At 50.5% G+C, this 22,332-nt stretch overlaps 1 protein-coding gene and 1 long non-coding RNA gene across 3 annotated transcripts in view; one reads left to right on the forward strand and one right to left on the reverse strand.

The window, feature by feature from the left end:
* Positions 1–22,332, forward strand: part of CPNE5 (copine 5) — a 174,219-nt gene that overhangs the window by 99,530 nt on the left and 52,357 nt on the right. For both annotated transcript variants that reach the window (XM_029573398.1, XM_029573399.1), the window contains exons 9-12: positions 4,092–4,195; positions 5,045–5,149; positions 15,534–15,575; positions 19,398–19,473. In XM_029573398.1, the coding sequence (XP_029429258.1) occupies positions 4,092–4,195; positions 5,045–5,149; positions 15,534–15,575; positions 19,398–19,473 (327 nt within the window). The remainder of the gene's footprint in view (positions 1–4,091; positions 4,196–5,044; positions 5,150–15,533; positions 15,576–19,397; positions 19,474–22,332) is intronic.
* Positions 233–8,907, reverse strand: LOC115074169. The gene is made up of 2 exons (XR_003852198.1): positions 8,768–8,907; positions 233–1,019 (listed from the first exon to the last, which is right to left on the reverse strand). It is a non-coding gene; the product is annotated as an uncharacterized LOC115074169 (long non-coding RNA).

Consider the following 22,332-nt stretch of genomic DNA (forward strand, 5'->3'; position numbering starts at 1 on the left):
ATGCATTAATGGTAGGAGGGAGGAGGAGAGGGGAAGCCAAGATTGGATTAGTCTGTTTCTTATGACATGGAGCCAGTCTGCAAGCCTACTCTGGACTGTCTTGGCTTCTGCCGAATCTGTTAATGGCATGGGTGGGTTACCGGAAGCTCCCACCCCGTTATAAGCTGTGCTGGCCTACAAATGTAGGACAGAAATTTGCCTTTAAAAGAGAGCACTGAGTGTGCCAAGCAGCAAAACTGAGGGTATATAGACCTTTTTTTTTTTTTTTTTTGCAGACCTTCTCTGTCTCCCAGGCGAGGGAGAAAAACCAGAGATCTCAGTAGTGACACAGCAGGTTGGGTAGATCAAGAGTTCTTTATATCTGCTGGCAGTGGCTGCGATTTTGTATGTAAAGCAGTGTTTTCTGAGGAGAGCTTCATTTCACACTTGCATGCTTCCAAAGCTTGGAAATTTGACAAAGACAGACCGTGAAACCTCAAAGAAAACAAAGTGCCTGAGATAAACCTAGCTTGCCCTACTTCAAATCCTTCATTAGACTTTGAAATCAGCACCGGAAGGTCAACTTCTAGATCTGAAGCTTTCTCCCTTTCTCCTCCTCCTTTCTCTTGAGGCAGTTCGTTTTGAACTATTGTCTGCACGGGCTGCGCACAATTGGGTCCGAGCCTTTCATCCTGGCCAGGATAAGCCCCTCAGCCTGGCTGCTGCTTTTCACATCATTGGAAGTGTCAGATGCGTTTCCCAGAGCCTTTGTCCTGGCCCTTCCTCTTCCAAGTCCGTTTACCATGCCTTTTAGTTTCTCTCCTTGGTCCTGAAGTCTTTGCACTTTGATTGTGTTGAAACAAATCATTTGCAGCACGGGCGTAGAAGATTCTTTCCTTGTCTTTCCATCCTCCTGAGGGACCACAGCACACTCGGGGCCAGAGCTGAGTTAAAGGTTCACATAGCTCACCAGTCAGTTTAGCTTTGCATGGCTTGGAAATGACACTCTGTCTGCTCCAGGCTTTCATTTCCTCCAGTGCCTGGAAAGGTGAAAACAAATTGTGTAAGTCAAAAAAATGCAAAAAGGACAATTCCAGGGTCTCTGCCATCTGCTTCTGCAAAATGTGCCAAATCTGTTTAGTCATACCTGGGAGCAGCCCTGCAAGCCAGCGAGTCACAGATGACATCACACATGCACTAGATCAGATTGGTCCGTTTTGACTATGATGTCACAAAGGATGTTGTGCACACTCTATATGACATATCCAAAGGAGTAATATAGGACTGGGGTTGAGATCCCGAGAACCAATGAGCAGGAGAGAGGTTAAAATTTAATGGCTGCACAGTCTATTAAATCAAGTCAAGAGCTTTCAGAACAGTGTACAATAAAAGTGGCATTATATACACATCATCAAATCCGATGACTTTTGGGGTTGCCAAAGACTGCAACATGGCAGTGAGGTGCTTAAGAAAAGGGATAATATCTCTGTTCAGGTCACTGGTGAGGCCTCATCTGGAGTAAATGCATCCAGTTGTGCAGGCCTTCAGAGAAATATAAACAGTAGACAGTCCACAGAAGGGCTACAGAGATGAGCCATACCAGACAAAACCTAAGTACCTTAGAGAAGAGCAGGGAAAGCATATGACAGAGGCATTCAAATATCACAAGCATTGTTTTGATTAGAAAAGTAGTTCTAGAACAAGGACTGATGATATGAGAGTGGAGTTGGGTACTCAAGAGTAACATGAGGGCATTTTCCATGGAAAGAGTGGTGGATATATGGAACAGCCTCCCACTGGAGGGTGTGGGAGTAAAAAACCTCAGATAATTAAGGGGAAGCAAGGGTAAGGCTGGAGACTGAGCAGTGTCTGCAGTATTAAGGAAAGAAGGGTAAACAGTCCAGATGGGCCTTGTGGTCCACAAACCTGCTATTGCATTCACATTGTGGCTCTTGACACATGCACCTGTGACATAGTCCACGGCATGCAGAGATTTCCATTAGATGTTAGGCCAGCAAAAGATCCCACTAGAGTTCTCAATCCTAGTGGCCCTTCCAAAAACAGGCTCCCAGCTTGTATCTGACAATCTCACTGTCTGTGTGAGGTCTCCTGGAGTCTTATGGGTTATTAACCATAGTACATGGACTGAATTAATTACTGGAAACGGGGGGGGGGGGGGGGGGCAGATAGGCTGGCAGGGTGAGGTTATGCCCAGCAAGAGAGGGACTGGTAAAGGAAAAAACGTAAACTGCCTGTAGCTCAGAACCACTGCAAGGGGTCCAACACCTTCAGCAGCCTTCAACTTGTTTTTTTTTGTGCTGCTGTAAAGCTCGGGGGAGGAGAATCTCCATCATTAGACTGTCAGTGGGCCACCAGAAACAACTTAACAGATTTGAAAACAGCCTGAAGGAGTGAATGAAGAGACTTAGCTGGATACTTCTGTCTTTTCTCTCTCACTGTAGCACATGCTGTAGGGAATAAGACCATCCAAAGGCATTTCTATCCTTTCTTCCTCACTATATCATACACAGGGAGCAAAGAGCATCCCGAGGTGTTTTTGATTGTTTTTCACTTGTCCTCAGCAGAATGTTTTTGAAATTCAAATATGTGCATATAGGTGCAAACCCCACCCTAACCCCATCCCCAGGAACGCCTCCCCCTGCTACAGGCCCTACATGTACTTTTACCCATACAAATGACTTTCAAACATTATCCTCCCTATCCATATCCTAGAGGGAGTGGAGGTGTTCAGGTAAACCTTTTCAAAAAACCTCAAAGGTATAAATAATGCACACGTGGCATTTTGTACTGGCAAGGAAGTTGTAGAACAAGAGGTCCAGAGCTCCAAGGAGGTAGACTCGGGAGCAACATTAGAAAATATTTCTTTGCAGAAAGATGGCGGATGCTTGGAATGGTCTCCCAGGGAAGGTGGTGGAAACAGAAACAGCCTGAGATAAGCACCAAAGATTCTGAGTTGCAAAGAAGTGAAGGGATCGGTGTCATCACAACAGGAAATTTATTGGGTAAATTAGAGGTCGGATTGTAAATCCTCCTCCCATCAAGCCTCAGGGGTTCCAACAGCCCAAGCTGCGTCATGTGACCTGCAGTCAGCTGACACCCCCACCCTCCCAGCCTCCTTCAGATCTTAAAGGAGCCCAACATTCTGCCAGAAGACCACACACCATGGAGCTTAGATATTTAGGGAGGTCCAATTCGTTGTCCTAAACCCAAAAGCTGCTGTCCTTAATAATCAGCTAACATTGCTTGCCAAACCCATAATCAAGCCCTGGTTGGCACCAAATCCACACTCAAGAAGCCTGATTAGAAAAAGCTTATGTGACTTGCATGTTTCTAGCAGCTACTTCCTGTAGCCAAGTCAGGGTTGCAGCTGTCCATCACCCTGACGCCATCTGGAACATTTGATATGGGCATATGAGTTCGAGGTATTTCCAGTACACTTGTGAAGTTTACAACCGTTCATCACAACACAATAACTTGTTGCATTTGCAGTAATATGTCGTTCACAAAGGCCTCTGCGGTTGAAAACGTTCCCTTCCTCATACTCGCAGTACAGGGCGATGTCCTCCATTCTGGAGTGCAGAAGTCCAGTAACTGTTTAAAATCAAGAGAAAACGTGATTCTTTGAGGGAAATTTTTTTTTTTTCCACTCCTGAGACCCTCCCGAGCACAGCTCTGCTAATGTACCACAAGCCTGCTCTGCAGCACCCACTACTGTTCCAAAACTGAGATCCAGGATGGCAATCATTACTGTCAGCACTCCTCCCCTTCCTGCCTCATGTGCTCTGCCCTCATATTGGGGCAGAGGAGCCAACTATTGGCCAGCTAGAGGAGCACATGCACACGTTTTGGGGGTGGGAGAGAGGATAAAAAGGGAACCGGCCCTCTTTCCTCCATCCCCCAATGCTTCTCCCCCTCCACAGACTTGGCACCCCGTGTGGGAAGCCTTTATCAATGGCCTTGCTGAGACCCCTGCACACTGCTGTGAAAGGCGCCTCACTCCTGCCTTGCAGCACACCTGTCGTCACTTTCTGAGCTCTGACCTGTCATTAGTTTTTCAGTATTGATTATTTTTCTCCCTTTTGATCTTATAGGATGTTGCCACTATGCAGTTCTGTGCCAACAAGTTAGACAAGAAGGACTTCTTTGGAAAATCTGATCCCTTCATGGTCTTTTACAGAAGCAATGAGGATGGAACGTAAGTGTCAATTGGATTTCAGGTGATGGATACAGAGCCTATCGCCTATAGGACTGGAGGGCTCAGGGGATGGGCAGAGTCTGTTACTTCTAAGACCAGAGGGCTCATTGATGCAGGAGCATGGAGCCTTTTGAAAATAGTTTTCATCGAATGGAAAGTCCCTGAGTAGTATTTTTTACCTGCAGATTTTCGTTAACTTTGAAAACGAAATTATGAGCATGCTTTTTTTTTTCTTTTGTAAAATTAGCCTTCAGTAGACGCATACCCTCTCTGGCACAAAATGACACCTGCTAATGGCAAGTTGTCAAGCTCTGGACTGCACCCCAGCTCTGCCCTCCCGGAACGCCTCTTGTTTTGCTTGAACTTGAATTACACGTACACTTTTTGGGTCTGTTTTTCAAAAGGATATACGCACAGTAAAACCCGGTCTTATCCACATAATTGGGCTTTTGAAAACTGCCTGGGGTGTTGTGCGTGGAAAAGGGTTTCCGCACATACTTCTACCCGCGCTGGAAAGAGGTGTTCTGGAGCTGCACGCACGCGCAATAACACCTATGTCCAAGGCCATATTCGCCATAGGGCCGCCCCGGCGCACCATGCTGCCACCCGCCACTGTGCTGGCAAGAATTGGGCTTCTCCTGCAGGATGCAGACACCCTGGCCTGCCACAGGCCAGCTGCCACATCGGAGGGGAAATTCCCCTCCCCCCTCAGCCAGTCACAGCATTGGCCAAACAGAAAAGAACTGGAGATACGACATCAAACGAGACTTTCTCTTTGCAAGAAACGGTTTCCCTCTTTCCCTTCTGTGAATAGCACACATCACTTTTATTTTTTTCTCCATATGTCAGGTTTACGATCTGTCACAAAACTGAAGTGGTGAAAAACACATTAAATCCTGTGTGGCAAGCCTTCTCCATCCCTGTTCGAGCCTTGTGCAATGGAGACTACGACAGGTAAGGCCGGACTTGTCCATCCCCGTGCAAGTCCTGTGCAATGCAGACCATAGCAGGTAAGGCCAGCCTTGTCCATCCCCGTGCAAGTCCTGTGCAATGCAGACCATAGCAGGTAAGGCCAGCCTTGTCCATCCCCGTGCAAGTCCTGTGCAATCCAGACCATAGCAGGTAAGGCCAGCCTTGTCCATCCCCGTGCAAGTCCTGTGCAATCCAGACCATAGCAGGTAAGGCCAGCCTTGTCCAGCCCCGTGCACGTCCTGTGCAATGCAGACTATAGCAGGTAAGGCCAGCCTTGTCCATCCCCGTGCAAGTCCTGTGCAATCCAGACCATAGCAGGTAAGGCCAGCCTTGTCCATCCCCGTGCAAGTCCTGTGCAATCCAGACCATAGCAGGTAAGGCCAGCCTTGTCCATCCCCGTGCAAGTCCTGTGCAATGCAGACCATAGCAGGTAAGGCCAGCCTTGTCCAGCCCCGTGCACGTCCTGTGCAATGCAGACTATAGCAGGTAAGGCCAGCCTTGTCCATCCCCGTGCAAATCCTGTGCAATGCAGACCATAGCAGGTAAGGCCAGCCTTGTCCATCCCCGTGCAAATCCTGTGCAATGCAGACCATAGCAGGTAAGGCCAGCCTTCTCCATCCCTGTGCAAGTCCTGTGCAATGCAGATCATAGCAGGTAAGGCCAGCCTTGTTCATCCCCGTGCAAGTCCTGTGCAATGCAGACTATAGCAGGTAAGGCCAGCCTTCTCCAGCCCCGTGCAAGTCCTGTGCAATGCAGACTATAGCAGGTAAGGCTGGTCTTCTCTAACTGTCTCTGAACCGTGGAATTGCCAGCTGGGTCTATTGTTTTTGCAACAGGTTGAGCCAGTTCTGATTGTATCACATTGTGGACTTGAATTCGTAGTCCTCCTCCTTTTTTTAGGGACATCAAGAAAATCAGAATGAGTAAAACCAGGACTGGATGAAGCCATCCTGTCAATACAGAGCCAGTTGACAATTCTAGTGGACCTTGTGCAAGGGAGGCTGTGGTAGGAAAGGCAGAAGTTCTAGCCTGCTGAACTGGAAAGATCAGATCTCACTGTTACTGTACCGAGCTGGCAGGCGGCTGTAGTGGAGCAGATTTTTAAGTATTCAAGACACTCTCTGTAAGCGTGCATGCACTGTGCTAACAAGTAGCTTTTTGACCCAGATCCAAGTGCATGGTCTGGGCCATCAGCTGACGATGTACAAACAGAACATGATGGCAGATAAAGACCACTCAGTCTGCCCATTCACACCTCCCTCTTAGCTTTGCCCATCCCTTCCTCTCCCTCGGAGATCCTCTGTGCTTCTCCCATGCTCTCTTGAATTCTGACTTCCTCTCGGCCTTTCGGCTGAGATTGAGAACCTGAACCATTCCCTGATTTTGACTTAGGGCAACTGAAGGTGCCACCATGCCATGCCCTCATGGAGGCCTGGCATTGTTGTCTGTGATATTCATCCCACGCCCACAGCAGCAACAGAATTAAAAAAAAAAAAAAAAAAAAAAAAAAAGCACTGGACCTGTGATCCTGTGCGCGCTTCACATGCCCTGTGGTGCCTTCACCCCTCACCTGAGTTTCCATGAGAACAGGAAGCCCGTTGGAGAGGAGGGGTTGGGGCCAACACAGGGCCTGTGAGCGTAGGCAGCCTCACAGGTCCCTTCCCCCTCTCCTCGCACTGACTGCGGGCGCCATCTGAGGCGAGGAGAAGAGGGTCTGGTTGGAGGAGAGGGTTCTACACAGAAACGCCCCGGGGGACCCTCCCCTTCTCCGCGCTCCCCAGCGCCTACGGTGCTGGCATTTTAAATCCGGCCCTGACCTGTACAACGGGAATTTAACGCTGCGCCACCTCACTGGGGACACTATGAGGGTTATGGCCGCTGCCACAGCAAAAGGATTAAGCCACCTGCTAAAAAAAATGGGAAAATGCCGCCTGCCCGCACTTGCATCTCGTGATTACACGAGAAGCGCAAAGCTGATCGGTGGCATTCCTGAAACCTTTTTGATAAGAGCGTGGTCTGTTTGGAGACTTTTCTGCACAAGACGGATTGCGGGTTTAATACTCAGGGCCTGTCTGTGTGTTGCAGTCGAGAGGGAGAACGGGGCCCTGGGGGTCTTTAATCTGCCGCCAGTTTCTCTGTCTGAGGACAAGGTCCTGTGAGGAGATGATGATAGTAATCCTGGCCTGTGCACAGCGAGGAGCATGGCCTAGTCTGCTGTGACTCCCTGTGCGTAATCCACTGAGCCTCTCTTCCTGCACGCACTGATGACCAGTTCTTAACCACACTACTGTCAGCAAGAGGGAAGCGAGCAGGCAGCTTTGAGGTGCTGAGAATAAGGGCTGCGCGAGCACAAGATTTCGTCTGACAGGAGAGGAGTCCCCTTGCCACCAATCCTTTTGTCTGCCTCCCCTTTGTGTCTCCCGACGGTTTTGGCTGGCTTTCTCGGCCGTCCTTGTCTGTAATTTCTGAACGCTCAGGTAGTTTTCTGCTCTTGCTCTCTTTCTCCTTATTCTGTGGTGAGCGTAGTGCCCCGTTTCATTTCCCTTAGCCTCGCCAGCCTGCCTGGCGCAACGATTTCTCGCCATTCCCGTTGCTTCTTTCTTGTTACTGTCCATGCTTCCCCTTCACCGCTTCAGATCCCCCAGCTCCCCACGCGGCCTCCTGAACAGCGACGTTCATTTTCTTGCTTGAGGAGTTTTGCCGCTGGTGCACTCTTCCCGCTGAGCCATTCTGTACCGGGGCCCCTACCAGAGCCGCGGTGAGGCGGTCTCCATTTGACTGTACCAGGGCGGGTACTGCCTCGCCGCACGGGGGCTCCTCCATCATGCCTTGCCATACTTCCTGCACATAGTGTGCACGGTGCTGTGTACACTGATGGCACTTCATATAAAGAATTGTAAGGTCCAGTCTGGGGGATTTGCTGCCTGACTGGTCAATAAGTATTTTTAGGGTAAGAGTTAATTTTAAATCCCGCAGACCCCGTCCTTAGCCCTTACGGACACGGCCTGTCAGGCTCTCGTGTCTGACCGTCACTGGCTCAGCGCTTTGGTGACAGTGAACATAACTCAAGGGGTCGCTCTATGTCAGTTACAGCCCTGGGGGCCTAGGGTTGTGCCGCAAAAAAAAAAAAAAATCTTCAGTTCCGGGAGTTGGAGGGGAGGGGGGGCGGTGTTCATTTTCCGGGTTCTCTTTAGTTTTTGGTAAAGAGTGCCTGCTCTCTGCACCTGCCATTTAAAAACGTGGCGTCTCCTGCCTGACAGCATCCCTGCCTTGTACCGCAGCCCTTTCAAAACGTGGGCTGCATCCTCCTCCCCTCCCGCCAGAAACCCCCCCCCCCCCCATCTGCCCGAAGTGAAAATCCGGGTCGACGCTCTCTCGGTAAGCAAGCGTTTCCTGGTATTCCTTCCCGGCCTCCTTTCCTCCATTTTCGTTCCAATACGAAAAATAAAAACTAAAACAAAAACAAAAATTTTTTTTTCTTTTTGTTTCGAATTGCAGCGCCCCCCCCCCCCGCCACCATCAGCGATGCCAACTTCCCCCCCAGCACTGCTGCAATAAGAAAATGAATCCCCACCACCACCCTCCCCGTTTTCATCTTACCTCATCCACAGGGGGGGGGGGGGTGTCAAATCAGTCGAATTGGAGCAAAGGTGATACTGCTCAGGTCCTGTTCTCAAAATGGCAGCCCTCGGCCCTGAGGTTGGGACCTGGGGGGGCGTGAGCGGCTGGCGATCGGTCCTGCCTCGTTTCAATCTGTTTGGCCCCCGCCAATGGGGTAAGATGGGAGGGGAGGGGTTAACTTGGATTTTTTTGTGGTGTGGAGAGGAGGGGGGTGTATTTTTAGGTTTATTTGGTTTTTTTCCCGCGCACAGACCTGGCAATTTCACGGCATGAGCCCTTACGTTTGCGCTCCTTCTCCTTCGGCAACTATTGCATTCTTGGTCTTTGAAACGAGGTTTCCATCGTATCATCTGGGATGACGACGAGATAAAAGAATCGGAAGCTTACAGAAAGTTTCCTATTTCTTTTGAATAACGGGGTAAGGACACGGAGAAGCTCTGTGTGGCCTTTGAATAGGGGCACTGTGATTTGATGGTTAGCAAAGGGGGAATGGCACAGAGAAGACGTGAGCGGCGGGTAATTTATTCTGTGTGCTGAAGGGCTGGGGCTGATGCTGTGTTCTTTTGCCAGCAAAGTCAATATCAGTTGATTTCTATAAAGCAGAGGGGACTGGTTTGCTGATGGCTGATCGGCAGAGGTATTAATCAGGATAATAGCAGTCAGTGCCAGCTGGTATAACACATGCAAAAACACCAATTAGGCCAAGCGTGCCTCTAATGCAAAGTGATAAGCAAGGGAAGTAAACACCACCCTCCCTCAGCCTGAGGTGCCTTTAAAGTGAAACCCCAAGGGGAGCGGAAACCCCTTGAGTTCTAGACCAGGATTCAGATGGTGACTTGATACCCAGGATTGGAATTGCAGGGGGTTATGTAGATCAGGACTTGGATGCATTAGCAAAGCTGAATGTGTGGGTCTGAGTACTGGGGGAGTACTGCTGGGCAGGATTGAGGTGCATTGGCAGACTGGAGTGTGTGGGTCTGAGTACTGGAAAGGCAGGGAGTGCTGCTGGGCAGGATTGAGGTGCATTGGCAGACATTAGTGTGTGGGTCTGAGTACTGTAATGGCAGGGAGTGCTGCTGGGCAGGATTGAGGTGCATTGGCAGACATTAGTGTGTGGGTCTGAGTACTGTAATGGCAGGGAGTGCTGCTGGGCAGGATTCAGGTGCATTGGCAGACATTAGTGTGTGGGTCTGAGTACTGTAATGGCAGGGAGTGCTGCTGGGCAGGATTGAGGTGCATTGGCAGACAGTGTGTGGGTCTGAGTACTGGAAAGGCAGGGAGTGCTGCTGGGCAGGATTGAGGTGCATTGGCAGACATTAGTGTGTGGGTCTGAGTACTGGAACGGCAGGGAGTGCTGCTGGGCAGGATTGAGTTTCTCCCCTAAGAAGAGGTTTTTAACCTGGAGTCAACGCACCCCTAGTGGGTCTATGGATGGGCTTCATGGGGTCTGTGAACCGGATGCAAAAAATATTTTATGTGCATTTTTTCAAGGGAAGGGGTCCATGACCCAAAAATGTTAAGAAGCACTGCCCTACATGTGACTAAGAAGCATTGGTAGAGCATAGAGGACTCTATGCCAATAGCAATTGGACTATGTGCAACTTCTTATCTTTTGGTTGGAGTAGAGGGTGGGTGCTAGTACGTTTTCAGTGCAGAAAACACAGGCTCTTCCCAAGGATTTAGATACCTGAAATCCACACACATTCTCTCTGCAAGCTCCATGTCTCATCTTCTCTCGGAAGAAGGTCAATGGCTGGCATCCCTGCCCCTTACACCGAACAAGAAATCACCTTGCATACCACCAGCACCAAATGTACAGCCATCACTCGCTCGGGGTGGGGAGATTCCCTTCTGAGCTTCTGGCAGAGCGGGGAGGTTTCCTTCAGAACTAATGGATGGGCAGGGTGGGAGGGAAAGGAGTGGTTCCCCGCTTAAAAAGAGAGCTGTCCTATGGTATGTGCACAGTGCTTCTGGATTGTGAAAGTGCCAGTGCCCCAGCAGCTTCGGTATGGAAATCCAAGGCTCCATACACCCAAAAGAAGAACCGTGCACGAAAATCCGAGCCTCCCTATACCCAGCGAGAGAACGATGCACGGAAATTCGGGCCTCCATACACCCAGCGGGAGAACGATGCACGGAAATTCGGGCCTCCATACACCCAGCGGGAGAACGATGCACGGAAATTCGGGCCTCCATACACCCAGCGGGAGAACGATGCACGGAAATTCGGGCCTCCATACACCCAGCGGGAGAACGATGCACGGAAATTCGGGCCTCCATACACCCAGCGGGAGAACGATGCACGGAAATTCGGGCCTCCATACACCCAGCGGGAGAACGATGCACGGAATTCGGGCCTCCATACACCAGCGGGAGAACGATGCACGGAAATTCGGGCCTCCATACACCCAGCGGGAGAAAGATGCACGGAAATTCGGGCCTCCATACACCCAGCGGGAGAAAGATGCACGGAAATTCGGGCCTCCATACACCCAGCGGAGGACGATGCACGGAATTCGGGCCTCCATACACCCAGCGGGAGGACGATGCACGGAATTCGGGCCTCCATACACCCAGCGGGAGGACGATGCACGGAAATTCGGGCCTCCATACACCCAGCGGGAGGACGATGCACGGAAATTCGGGCCTCCATACACCCAGCGGGAGAACGATGCACGGAAATTCGGGCCTCCATACACCCAGCGGGGAGAACGATGCACGGAAATCCGGGCCTCCATACACCCAGCGGGAGAACGATGCACGGAAATTCGGGCCTCCATACACCCAGCGGGAGAACGATGCACGGAAATTCGGGCCTCCATACAACCCAGCGGGAGAACGATGCACGGAAATTCGGGCCTCCATACACCCAGCGGAGAACGATGCACGGAAATTCGGGCCTCCATACACCCAGCGGGAGAACGATGCACGGAAATTCGGGCCTCCATACACCCAGCGGGAGAACGATGCACGGAAATCCGGGCCTCCATACACCCAGCGGGAGAACGATGCACGGAAATTCGGGCCTCCATACACCCAGCGGGAGAACGATGCACGGAAATCCGGGCCTCCATACACCCAGCGGGAGAACGATGCACGGAAATCCGGGCCTCCATACACCCAGCGGGGAGGAACGATGCACGGAATCCGGGCCTCCATACACCCAGCGGGAGAACGATGCACGGAAATCCGGGCCTCCATACACCCAGCGGGAGAAGGATGCACGGAAATTCCAGGCTCCTGAACACCAGCAAAGAACCAAATTCACAAAAGACAACAGTTTGCTGCAAAGCTGTAAAAGAGTTTGCTGCAAAGCTGTAAAAGAGAAACACTTTCTCTTTTACAGAGATAAAAATAATACCCAGCCTGTTTGCATTCACTGGCGAGGAACGGTTTGGAATCATTCTAATTTTGTATAGAAGGACTGGAGGCTGAGCCTGGCAGAGAAAAAAAAAATCCAGATCTCCTGTATCCAAAGGCTTAAAAGTAATAGAACTAGAACAACCTATGTAAAGAACTGTAAGTGGCCATTTCAAAAAAGTCTTTGCCTTTCATACTTTATTCCCGTGTACGCCCAAATGTTTGAAGATTTTCTTTTCGGTTGCATTAGTTTTTCTCCTGCTTCAATCAGAATCTGCTTCTATTGGGCTACTCAGCCCATTCATTGCAGCAACAGCCAGGGACCCTTCCGGTACCCTGCACTCGGAGGCCCACAGGATGTCGCCATCAAGGAATGAGTGGGATCCCCCACCCCGCCGGCTCTGTAAACACTACCCCTACAGCATCCCCAGCTCCAGTTGACCTGGGGTATGGAAGACCTGACCTGGGAATCAAATCCAGGTCCCTCCCCATGGTGGTCACACCACTCGTGACCTAGCTCATGTTGCAAGATATTGCAAGCTACTTACAGTAGGCCACTCCCACCATTATGAATTTATGTAAATCAGGAAGAGAGGGTGCGGACTGGCTAATTTATCAGTTCCTCATGCAGCTATCAGACTGATGCATAAACAGCCGAAAAGAGAATGCAGAAGAGATTTTAAAAAGATAGGAGCTGGTCACTGTAATAGAAGAATATCTTTTTTTTTTTTTATTTTAACACACACTGCCCCGCCACAGTACAGGTACAGCACGGGCAGCAGCAGTGCAAGCTTCCCCTACACACTGCCCCACCACAGTACGGGTACGGCACGGGCAGCAGCAGTGCAAGCTTCCCCTACACACTGTCCCGCCACAGAACGGGTACGGCACGGGCAGCAGCAGTGCAAGCTTCCCCTACACACTGTCCCACCACAGAACAGGTACAGCACAGGCAGCAGCAGTGCAAGCTTCCCCTACACACTGTCCCACCACAGAACGGGTACAGCACGGGCAGCAGCAGTGCAAGCTTCCCTCACACACACTGTCCCACCACAGAACGGGTACAGCATGGGCAGCAGCAGTGCAAGCTTCCCCTACACACTGTCCCACCACAGTACGGGTACGGCACGGGCAGCAGCAGTACAAGCTTCCCCTACACACTGGCCCACCACAGAACAGGTACAGCACAGGCAGCAGCAGTGCAAGCTTCCCCTACACACTGTCCCACCACAGAACGGGTACAGCACAGGCAGCAGCAGTGCAAGCTTCCCCTACACACTGTCCCACCACAGAACAGGTACAGCACAGGCAGCAGCAGTGCAAGCTTCCCTCACACACACTGTCCCACCACAGAACGGGTACAGCACGGGCAGCAGCAGTGCAAGCTTCCCTCACACACACTGTCCCACCACAGAACGGGTACAGCACGGGCAGCAGCAGTGCAAGCTTCCCTCACACACACTGTCCCACCACAGAACGGGTACGGCACGGGCAGCAGCAATGCAAGCTTCCCCTACACACTGCCCCACCACAGAACGGGTACGGCACGGGCAGCAGCAGTGCAAGCTTCCCCTACACACTGTCCCGCCACAGTACGGGTACAGCACGGGCAGCAGCAGTGCAAGCTTCCCCTACACACTGTCCCGCCACAGTACGGGTACAGCACGGGCAGCAGCAGTGCAAGCTTCCCCTACACACTGTCCCACCACAGTACGGGTACAGCACGGGCAGCAGCAGTGCAAGCTTCCCCTACACACTGCCCCACCACAGAACGGGTACAGCACGGGCAGCAGCAGTGGTATGCTAGATACACAAGCACACACCATTGATTTACCACAGAAATAGACACTGAAAGGGAGGTGGTTTTATTGCTAGCTATGCAGTTCTAAAATATCACACAGTAGACTTCAAATACAGTTGTTTTTTTCTTGGCTCTATTTTTTGATTCTCTTGTCATTTTCCCCTGAGATGTATTCCTAGATTCTGGGAGGTGAAGGGTGTGTGGCAGTTTAGTTTTGTAAATGATGATTCAGAGAGACAGACTAACTAACGCCACCCAGACATATATATATATATATATATATATATATATATATATATATAGGGGGAGGATAAGAGAGCCACAATCCCAACCAGGCAGGTCATCTCCAGCTTCTGATGGGTAGCCATGTACTGTACTGTCTCTATGGCAACGGAGCTTTAAAATATAACTACAGATAGGAAAAGGCCCACCCTTGCACAAAAAAAAAAAAAAAGCGATGAAAGAGAGGGAGTTGGAGATGAGCACAGAAATACCTGGCTGGGTGCCTTGTGCAGTTCAGGGGCGGGTTTGCTCGTGGCACAGGCAGAGAGCGCAGGCGGGACCCGAGCCGCCGGGCAGACTGTACTGAATCCCCCGTGTCCTCTGCAGACCCTCACAAATCAAGGCTTTTCATTTATAATGTGTTGACCCTTGTGTAGAAGTCTCTCTCTCTTTTTTTTTTTTTCCACCCCCTTCTCTTTCCTCCAAAAACTGAGCCCGTCCAAGTCTTGAGAAGAGAGTTCAAATTGCGAGCTGCTACACCAGCAATTTGGAAGAGGGACCCCCTCCCCCCACACCACTCACACCACTGGCTCTCTCCCCCTCCCTCACCACACCGACTCGCTTGCACTCTTCTCTCAAACTCCTCCCCAGCTCTCTTGCACCCCTCTACCAGTACCAACTCCGCCTCCTGCTGTCTTGCATCCCCTTCCCCCAGGTTCTCATGCACCCCCCTTCCATCTATTCCCTCCTTCCCGTGTCGTCGTCCCCCCCCAAAAAAAAAAATTTGCCCTGATGCTTTCAGTGCTGCGGAGCACGAGGTAGGACAGACCTTGGGTGGCCTGAAATGGTACAGGAGGACAGCCCAGGTCTGCAAGGCTGAATTTAGGAGGCAGCTTTCATCCACGTCTCACCCACCCCCAGCATCACCCCCTCCTCTTGCATTCAGCCACTTCTCACTTCACCCTCTTTTTAAGCATTTATAGCTTCTCTCCTTCCTCCCAGATCATTTCCAGCTTGCCTGCCCTGGGGCTGACTGGTGGCGAGTGCAGCCCCCCCTTCTCGCCCTCCGGTCTCGGTAGCCACAGGTAGCACATGGGGGGGGGGGGGGTGAGGGGTGGGGCTGCAGAGGACACAGAGGCTATGTGGCGCTCTCCACAGGTGAAGGAGAGGAGGCGGAGGAAAGGGTGGTAGTGTGCAGTCCTGCTGCCCATATATAAAAAAAAACAAAACAGCGAGCAGTCTGCTGACCATCGCTGTGTTGATCCCGGGCAACCCTGGTTAAAGGAGCCTTTACAGAATGACACCCCCCACTCCTCATGCTGTGACCTCTGACCTCAGTCTGTGTCTTTTTGTTTTCCTCAGGACAATCAAGGTGGAGGTGTACGACTGGGACCGCGATGGCAGGTAAGGCTGTCCCATGGCTCCTGCAATACCTGCCCTCCAGGTATCCTCATGTCAATGCAGAGATTCTGCAGCATTCTGGAATGGGGGTTTAAAATCCAAAATATCTCAGTACACTTCAAGCTTTTGAGCATCCTAATGATGATGCATTGACGGGAAACCTGCACTTTTATGTTTCGGTTGGGGGAGAAGCTATGGGAAATTGGGAATGTGCACTGTTGCCCCTCCTGCTGTCCAGCCAGGGTTCTCCACTGGATCCTTTCTCTCTCTGTATTGCTTTGGAGGGAAGCACTAGCTGTAGTGAAGACTCCCTGGCAGGATGAGGTCACTTTAATGGATACCCGTCTTGAAATAAACCTTTTAGCCTGTTTCAGAATCTAAATTATATATGCCAAGGGTGCATAATTGACGGGTCCATCACCAAGACGAATGCCATAGATGGGATGTAAGTGCCTATGTCTGGTAATTATTCCGTGTGCATCTGAATTATAAATGCCCGTGTGTCATTATCTGTTGCACGACGTATCTGCTCTCTTAAGTTTTGTGGCATTAATGTGTTAAAGACCTGCGATCTCGCTCAGCAGAATCCATTTTCTGAGTAAAGTGAATTTTGTTCATGAAATATACGAGCACTTTAGCCAGGGGGGGGGGGGGCTTCCTGGACTCAGAGCCCTGGCTCGGGCAGAACTATGACGTCGGACGCTCGGGCCCGAGCTATACCTGTCTGACCTGGGACCGGCAGGGCTCAGGTGTGCAGCGCCATAGAGGCGCAATGCTCATGAGCCGCGGGATGGAGGGAAGAAGGCAATGCCTGCAGGCTGTAGAGGGGCACAGAGGGTCAATCTTCCAGGAGACTGGAGGTAGAATCGCAAAGGCATGCCAAGCGGGGCAATTAAAAAGGGGGAGAGCTGAAGGAAAATAAAGACGCAAAGAGGCTCCACCTAGGTTTTCCAACCTTTAAAAACAGAAAAACCATCCAACCGGGAAGGAAAAAAAGAAATCAAAACAGAAATGGCCACCTGCGCGCGCTCCCCTCTACACCCAACAGAGTCCGCCACCCGCCCACACCTCTTCCCTCCGCTAGGGAAGGTCCAAGGCCCGGTGGTGGCGGCAGCAGCGCGTCGTAGGGATGTGCGTTTGTCTGAAAATTTAAATTTTGGGGCGGAATGAAAAAGTCTATTTTTTGGTTCATTTGAAACTGAACAAGCCAAATAAATTTGGGTATTTTCAGTTCATGTAAAAATAAACATTAACTTTTTTTTTTTTTTAAATGGTCTCCCTGGCCCCTCTGACTCCGGCACCTGCCTATTAGCCGGGATCCGGGAGTACCTGCCCAGCCGGCACCTCTTCAGCTCCCACTTACCCCTTCCATGGGGGGTCTTCCAGCAAAAAAAAAGGGGGGCAGGAACCATCCCCGTCTGCTCCTGCCCCGGCCGCCTCTCCTTAAGAATGGCACCGGCCGGACCTGGAACTTAGCCCCATCTTTAACGTCGCACTTGCCCCTGACTCAGTCCCCGGCCCAAGTGCCTTTACGACGCGCTGGTGCTGTTGCTGCTGCCACCAGCAGCACGGTCGGGCCTTGGACCTGTCCCTGCTTCCACAAGAGGAAGCCTACAAAGCAGCGGAGAGGAGGGAGAGAGCCTCAGGGCAGCCAGACCCCAGCCCGGCTGGCCCAACTCCGCCGGTGGCATGACCCCCAGCAGAACTGACAAAATGAAGGTCATACATTTCAAAAGGACACAGTCAGAGGACGTAGAAATGACATCAAGTTTACATTCTCTCTGAATTGTGTTCATGGTGCTGTTTCCTGGGGGGGGCGCGTCCTCCCATGGCATCTCCTTGCCCCAGGCCTCTGGCCATCCTCCCCTAGCCCACGGTCTTTATTATCGGGGCCTCAGCATTTTAGCAATCTTAACATGCAGGGACCTCGAGGGCTGCAGGCGAGTTAGGTTTTCAGACTTTCCCTAACGAGTATTCACACTGCTTATTTGCATACATTTGGCTTGCAAAACCAGGTTCATTTGCATATTTTGCTTTCCTTCAAAACCAGGGCTGGGGGTTGATTTAGATCGGTACGAGGATAGGACCAAGCACCTCAAATAAATCTGCCCCTGAAACCCCCCAGCACACAGGCCACGCACTGGCCCCATTGCACGCGCCCCGGGGGCTCCTCCCAGCCCCAGACCCCCATGGCCAGCAGAGCGCACGAGGAGCCCTTCTGCCCTTATTCCCTTCAGCTGGGCAGATGTGTTCTGAGCGATGGCCGGGGCTCTCTTCCTTCCGGGGGGGCTGTGAGCAGCACCTTTGCAGGGTCCCTCCCACCCCAGTCAGCCCAGGGAGCAGGGGGCTGGGAAACTCTTCCTCCTCTGGGCCACCTGGTGCCACATTTAGGCTACAATTTTGGATGTACCCGAGGAAAGTATCTGCGGGCCTGCAAGTTAATTAAAAAAAAAAAACCAAATCCACACAATTCCCCATGGAAGTTCCGATTTGAAAATCCAGGGCTGGCAGAGACCATGGGCACTTTGGTACCCACATACAGTGCACGGTAGCGCGCGCAGAGGGATTTCAGAACAAAATGCCAGAGTTGGACGTTCCTTTCCCCTCCCTTTTCCTGCCCTTTCCTAGGATGTCCATGGCAAAAAAAAAAAAAAAAATCTTTGTTTTGTGTTTTGCTTTTTTTTTTTTTATACAGGCCACCACATCAGCAGCCAGATCCAATGACAGTGAGTCTGGCTGGCTCTGTGCTTTTTGTTTTTTTTTCCTCAGGACAGGCAGATCCAGTCTTGGTTTTGCCCCCACTGTATGCCCGGACTCGTTCCCGCCTTTTCTAGGGAAATCAGAACGACGAGTCCGCCGCATGCCAACGGGGAGGTAAAACCCAGGACTGAACGAGCCTGTCCTGAATAAATGGAGGCTGATGGTCGCCTTTCTGCTGCCGGCTGATGCCCGCTGGGTCCAGACGCTACTTTGGCTGCGATAGGCTTCGTTTTATTTTCATGCTTATGGCTTTGTAGCCGATGACGTCGTGACAATTTGTGCCTGGATCTAAAGAGAGTCACATCAACCTTCCATACAGGGGGGGTCAGTTTGCTCCTCTGGGATTCTGGCGATGCATTGCTGTTTCTTTCCGCATTAAACCATAATTTGACAATTATGAAAGGGGCTGGGTAGTCACAGCTACTTTGAGAAAGAGCACGAGGATTTTACCAAGCACAGAAATACCTTCCACATTTTGCATATTAATTGCTCTTAATAGCTTTGCATTTACTTCTGCTTTTGAAATGGCAGAAAAGTAAAATGAATTAAATCTGATTTAAATATAGAAGTACAAATGAATGCCAAAATCATCAGGCACAGACTGAGTCAGTTCTTTTAGGGCTATTTTTTTTTTCTCTTTATTAAATCTCCTACTTCTAAGCTTTTGGGGTTTCTTCTGCAGTTTGCCAGTAACCGACAGTGGGGAATGGAAGCCCCAGATTATGTGGGAGTCTGAGAAAGACTGGCTCACTGCCCCTGCGGGTCTGGGGGTGGCTGGCAGCACCCTGCGGGTTACAGGCAGGACCAGAGAAAGCTGGGAGAGCTAATTGTCTTGCATACATTAATGCTCCGTTTTGGAGAAGAAGTGTCTTCAATTTATTGGATTTCATGACGTCCCTTCTGCTTAGCAGCGCATTCTGAACGTCCCACAAAATAGCATTTGAAAGTGCTTCACCTTCGGAGCAGGGAGGGGGAGATGACAGGACAGGGGGCAGGATAAAGCAGGCTCTGAGTAACTGTGTCGGCAGCGTACCTCTAACCTAGGCCCTTGCCTTTGCCTTGCAGCCACGATTTCATTGGGGAATTTACCACCAGTTACCGGGAGCTCGCCAGAGGACAGAGTCAGTTCAACGTGTATGAGGTGAGTTCGGAGGGGTTTCAGGCTCTTCTTCCAGAGAGGGACCTGATCCGATGGGAAATTTTTAGAGGAGTGGCATTCAGCTAAGGGCATCCCCTCTTGGGGTTCCAAGCTTGTGTATCTTATTTAAATGTAGCTCTCGCCTTTTCATTGGTAGCTCAAGGCGAGTTGCATGCAGGTCCGCAGGTATCTCCCTGTCCCCGGAGGCTTTTCAGTCTGATAGGGAGATTCATCAAACTGCGGTGAGAGCTATAACGCACGATAAACAGCGTATATCACGCGATGTAGCCCTATCATGACGATTTACATAAAATGGCCTAGAATCCTTCCCGTGGTACTTGCATGCATGAATTTTGCAAATCCATGCAAAGCAGCTCATACGTAGCTAATCCTATCTAAATAAAATAATTTGTCAGCGGTGTTATTTTGTCTACACCTTTTGTAAAATCATAAATCTACCTCGGGAGCTTTGAGACCCTGACGCGGGTCCCGAGGCTCTCACAGTAGATTTAAATGAACCAGTTGTTAAAAAAAAAAAAAGTGTCAGAGGGTCAACATGACCCCCCACCGGGCCACCAATCGAGGCAGCCCCGTCCGGTATAGTGTAAAACTAGACCGGCATGTCCGTGCGACCACGGCTCAGCCCCCTCCACACAGAATAGATACAGGCCTCAGGGTGCCTCCCCCCCCCCCCCCCCTCACTCTCCCTTTGCATAAGAAATGTACAAGGTTGGACCCTCCCGGACCCTTTCCTTCCCGCCAACCCCAAATTTTAAAAATTAATCATTGGTGTATAGTAGTCCCCCATCCCCCTGAACCCTCCAAGTGCAAAAAAAAAAAAATCATTGATGTATAGTCAATCCCCCCCCCCCCCCCCCCAGACCCCCTCCTTCCCCCATTACCTCAAATTAAGGCTTGCTGCTGGGCAAAAGTGCCCAGGACGTCCCCCAGACCCGGGCACGGTCACTGCCATTTTCCAAAATGGCGCTACCTGACTTTGCCTCTGTCATGTAGCCCGGTAATGGGAACCACTAAATTAGTCCTACGTCTCCATCCCATCACATTCCCTTCTCCTCAAGAGGGTAATAACTTCCTCATCTTTACCGATCTCACTGCTACCACCACATTGGAGGATTTCACATCCCTTGCTTATTTATTTATTTTTTTTCAGTTGTAAATCCTAGGAATTACATTTGCAGGCCTCAGACTCCAAACTGAAGGAACAGCTCTCTTTTGCGAGATAATAAAAGCCACTTGTTCACTGATTTTCCTCCTCACCTTTCTAGTCCAGTGACTCCCAGCATATTCCTTGACCCCCATTTAGCCATTCTGGTTTTAAGGACATCTACAATGAATGTATATATATTTATATCTGCAGCCTGGCTGAGTGGGCCTCGAGGACTGGCATGGCAACCACTGCCTCAAAGCAGTCCTAAAATTATCTGGGTGTTCCCCCAAATCCCCCCACCACCCCACCTAATCCCTCAAAATAATTAAAATAATGTTGAAAAGGGAAGCTGCACACTGAATCTGTTCAGAAATTGGGATGGAGCCTACAATGGAAAAGGAATATACATCTATATATTAAAATGGTGCAGGATAAGCCCAGGGCTTCCCAAACCTGTCCTGGGGACCCCACAGCCAGTCGGGTTTCAGGATATGCACAATGAATATGCATGAGATAAATCTGCATATGCTAACAATAAATCTGTGGGGTCCCCAGGACAGGTTTGGGAAGCCCTGAGCGTGTCTGAAACACTGCACCATAGGGGGAAGTTGAGGCTCACCCAAGTCATACACTATAGAGCAACGGGGCAGCTCCTGGCCATTTTGAAAGCGGATTTTTAATGGGTTTTGTGTGCATGGCTTTAATTGCACGGGAAAGTCCTGATAAGTGCACCAGAACTGAATGTGACAAATAGGTTGGGAGAGCAGTTGGGTTGGTAATCGTTTTGCCCCTTCTTCCCAGCTCACTTCTGTTGGAAGAGTGCAGAGCACTGCCGGGGGGGGGGGGGGGGGGGGGGGCTCGCAGCTCCCTCAGGAAATGTTGATGATCCTTACCAAGCCCTGATCCCAGCAATCATCCTGCACTTAACATTCTCCGGGATTACGTCTGCTCATTTCCACTTGTTTAAGAAGTGCAGGCACGAAGGTCGTAGCCAAGGCATTAAAAAACAGAACACTTCAAATCAAACCCCCTCTCCCTTTTTCCAGCTCAGATTAACACCTTTGGATCCAGGATTTAGAAACAGTTTTTGCTTTTTTTTTTTTCCCCTGGGTGCAAAGTTGCTTTGCTGTCAACAGCTGCCAACCCTGATACATTAAAAAAAAAAAGACAGTCCTGCGTCTGTCTGTGAGATAGAAGGGATAGAAGCGCCTGCAGATGGTCATTATGCCTGTACTGTGTGCGTCCCTTAATATCCTCCCAGTCCTGGGGCTCTGTGGGACTGAGCAGCTGAGAGGTATTGTATGTGTAAAATGGTTTGCATGCTGGGTGACGGGGACTGAGGGAGGATATCTAGGGATAGGCGAAGATCAGAGCAATGCTATGCCTGATGTGGAGGGTAATATATGTGCTAGGTAGTCCAAAGTGATTCTTAAAGCTTAGCACCACAATCCATTGAGGGGAAAACATCACTAACCCCTTTAAAAGTATTTCTCCTCAGGGGGGGAAACCTCAGCCCAGGGCTTCCCAAACCTGACCTGGTGCCCTCATAGGGGAAGGGTTTTAATTTGAAGTGTTTTTGTGTGTGAGTGAATAAAAGGAGAGGATTAATTATCCGATATTTTTTCCTCAAAGCATAAAAAGATTTCAAAATATCAAAATTGCTCTTACGGGAAGTTACAGGAGCCACATGGTAG

The sequence above is a fragment of the Rhinatrema bivittatum genome, chromosome 12 (genome assembly GCF_901001135.1).
Source record: "Rhinatrema bivittatum chromosome 12, aRhiBiv1.1, whole genome shotgun sequence".
Classification (NCBI taxonomy): domain Eukaryota; kingdom Metazoa; phylum Chordata; class Amphibia; order Gymnophiona; family Rhinatrematidae; genus Rhinatrema; species Rhinatrema bivittatum.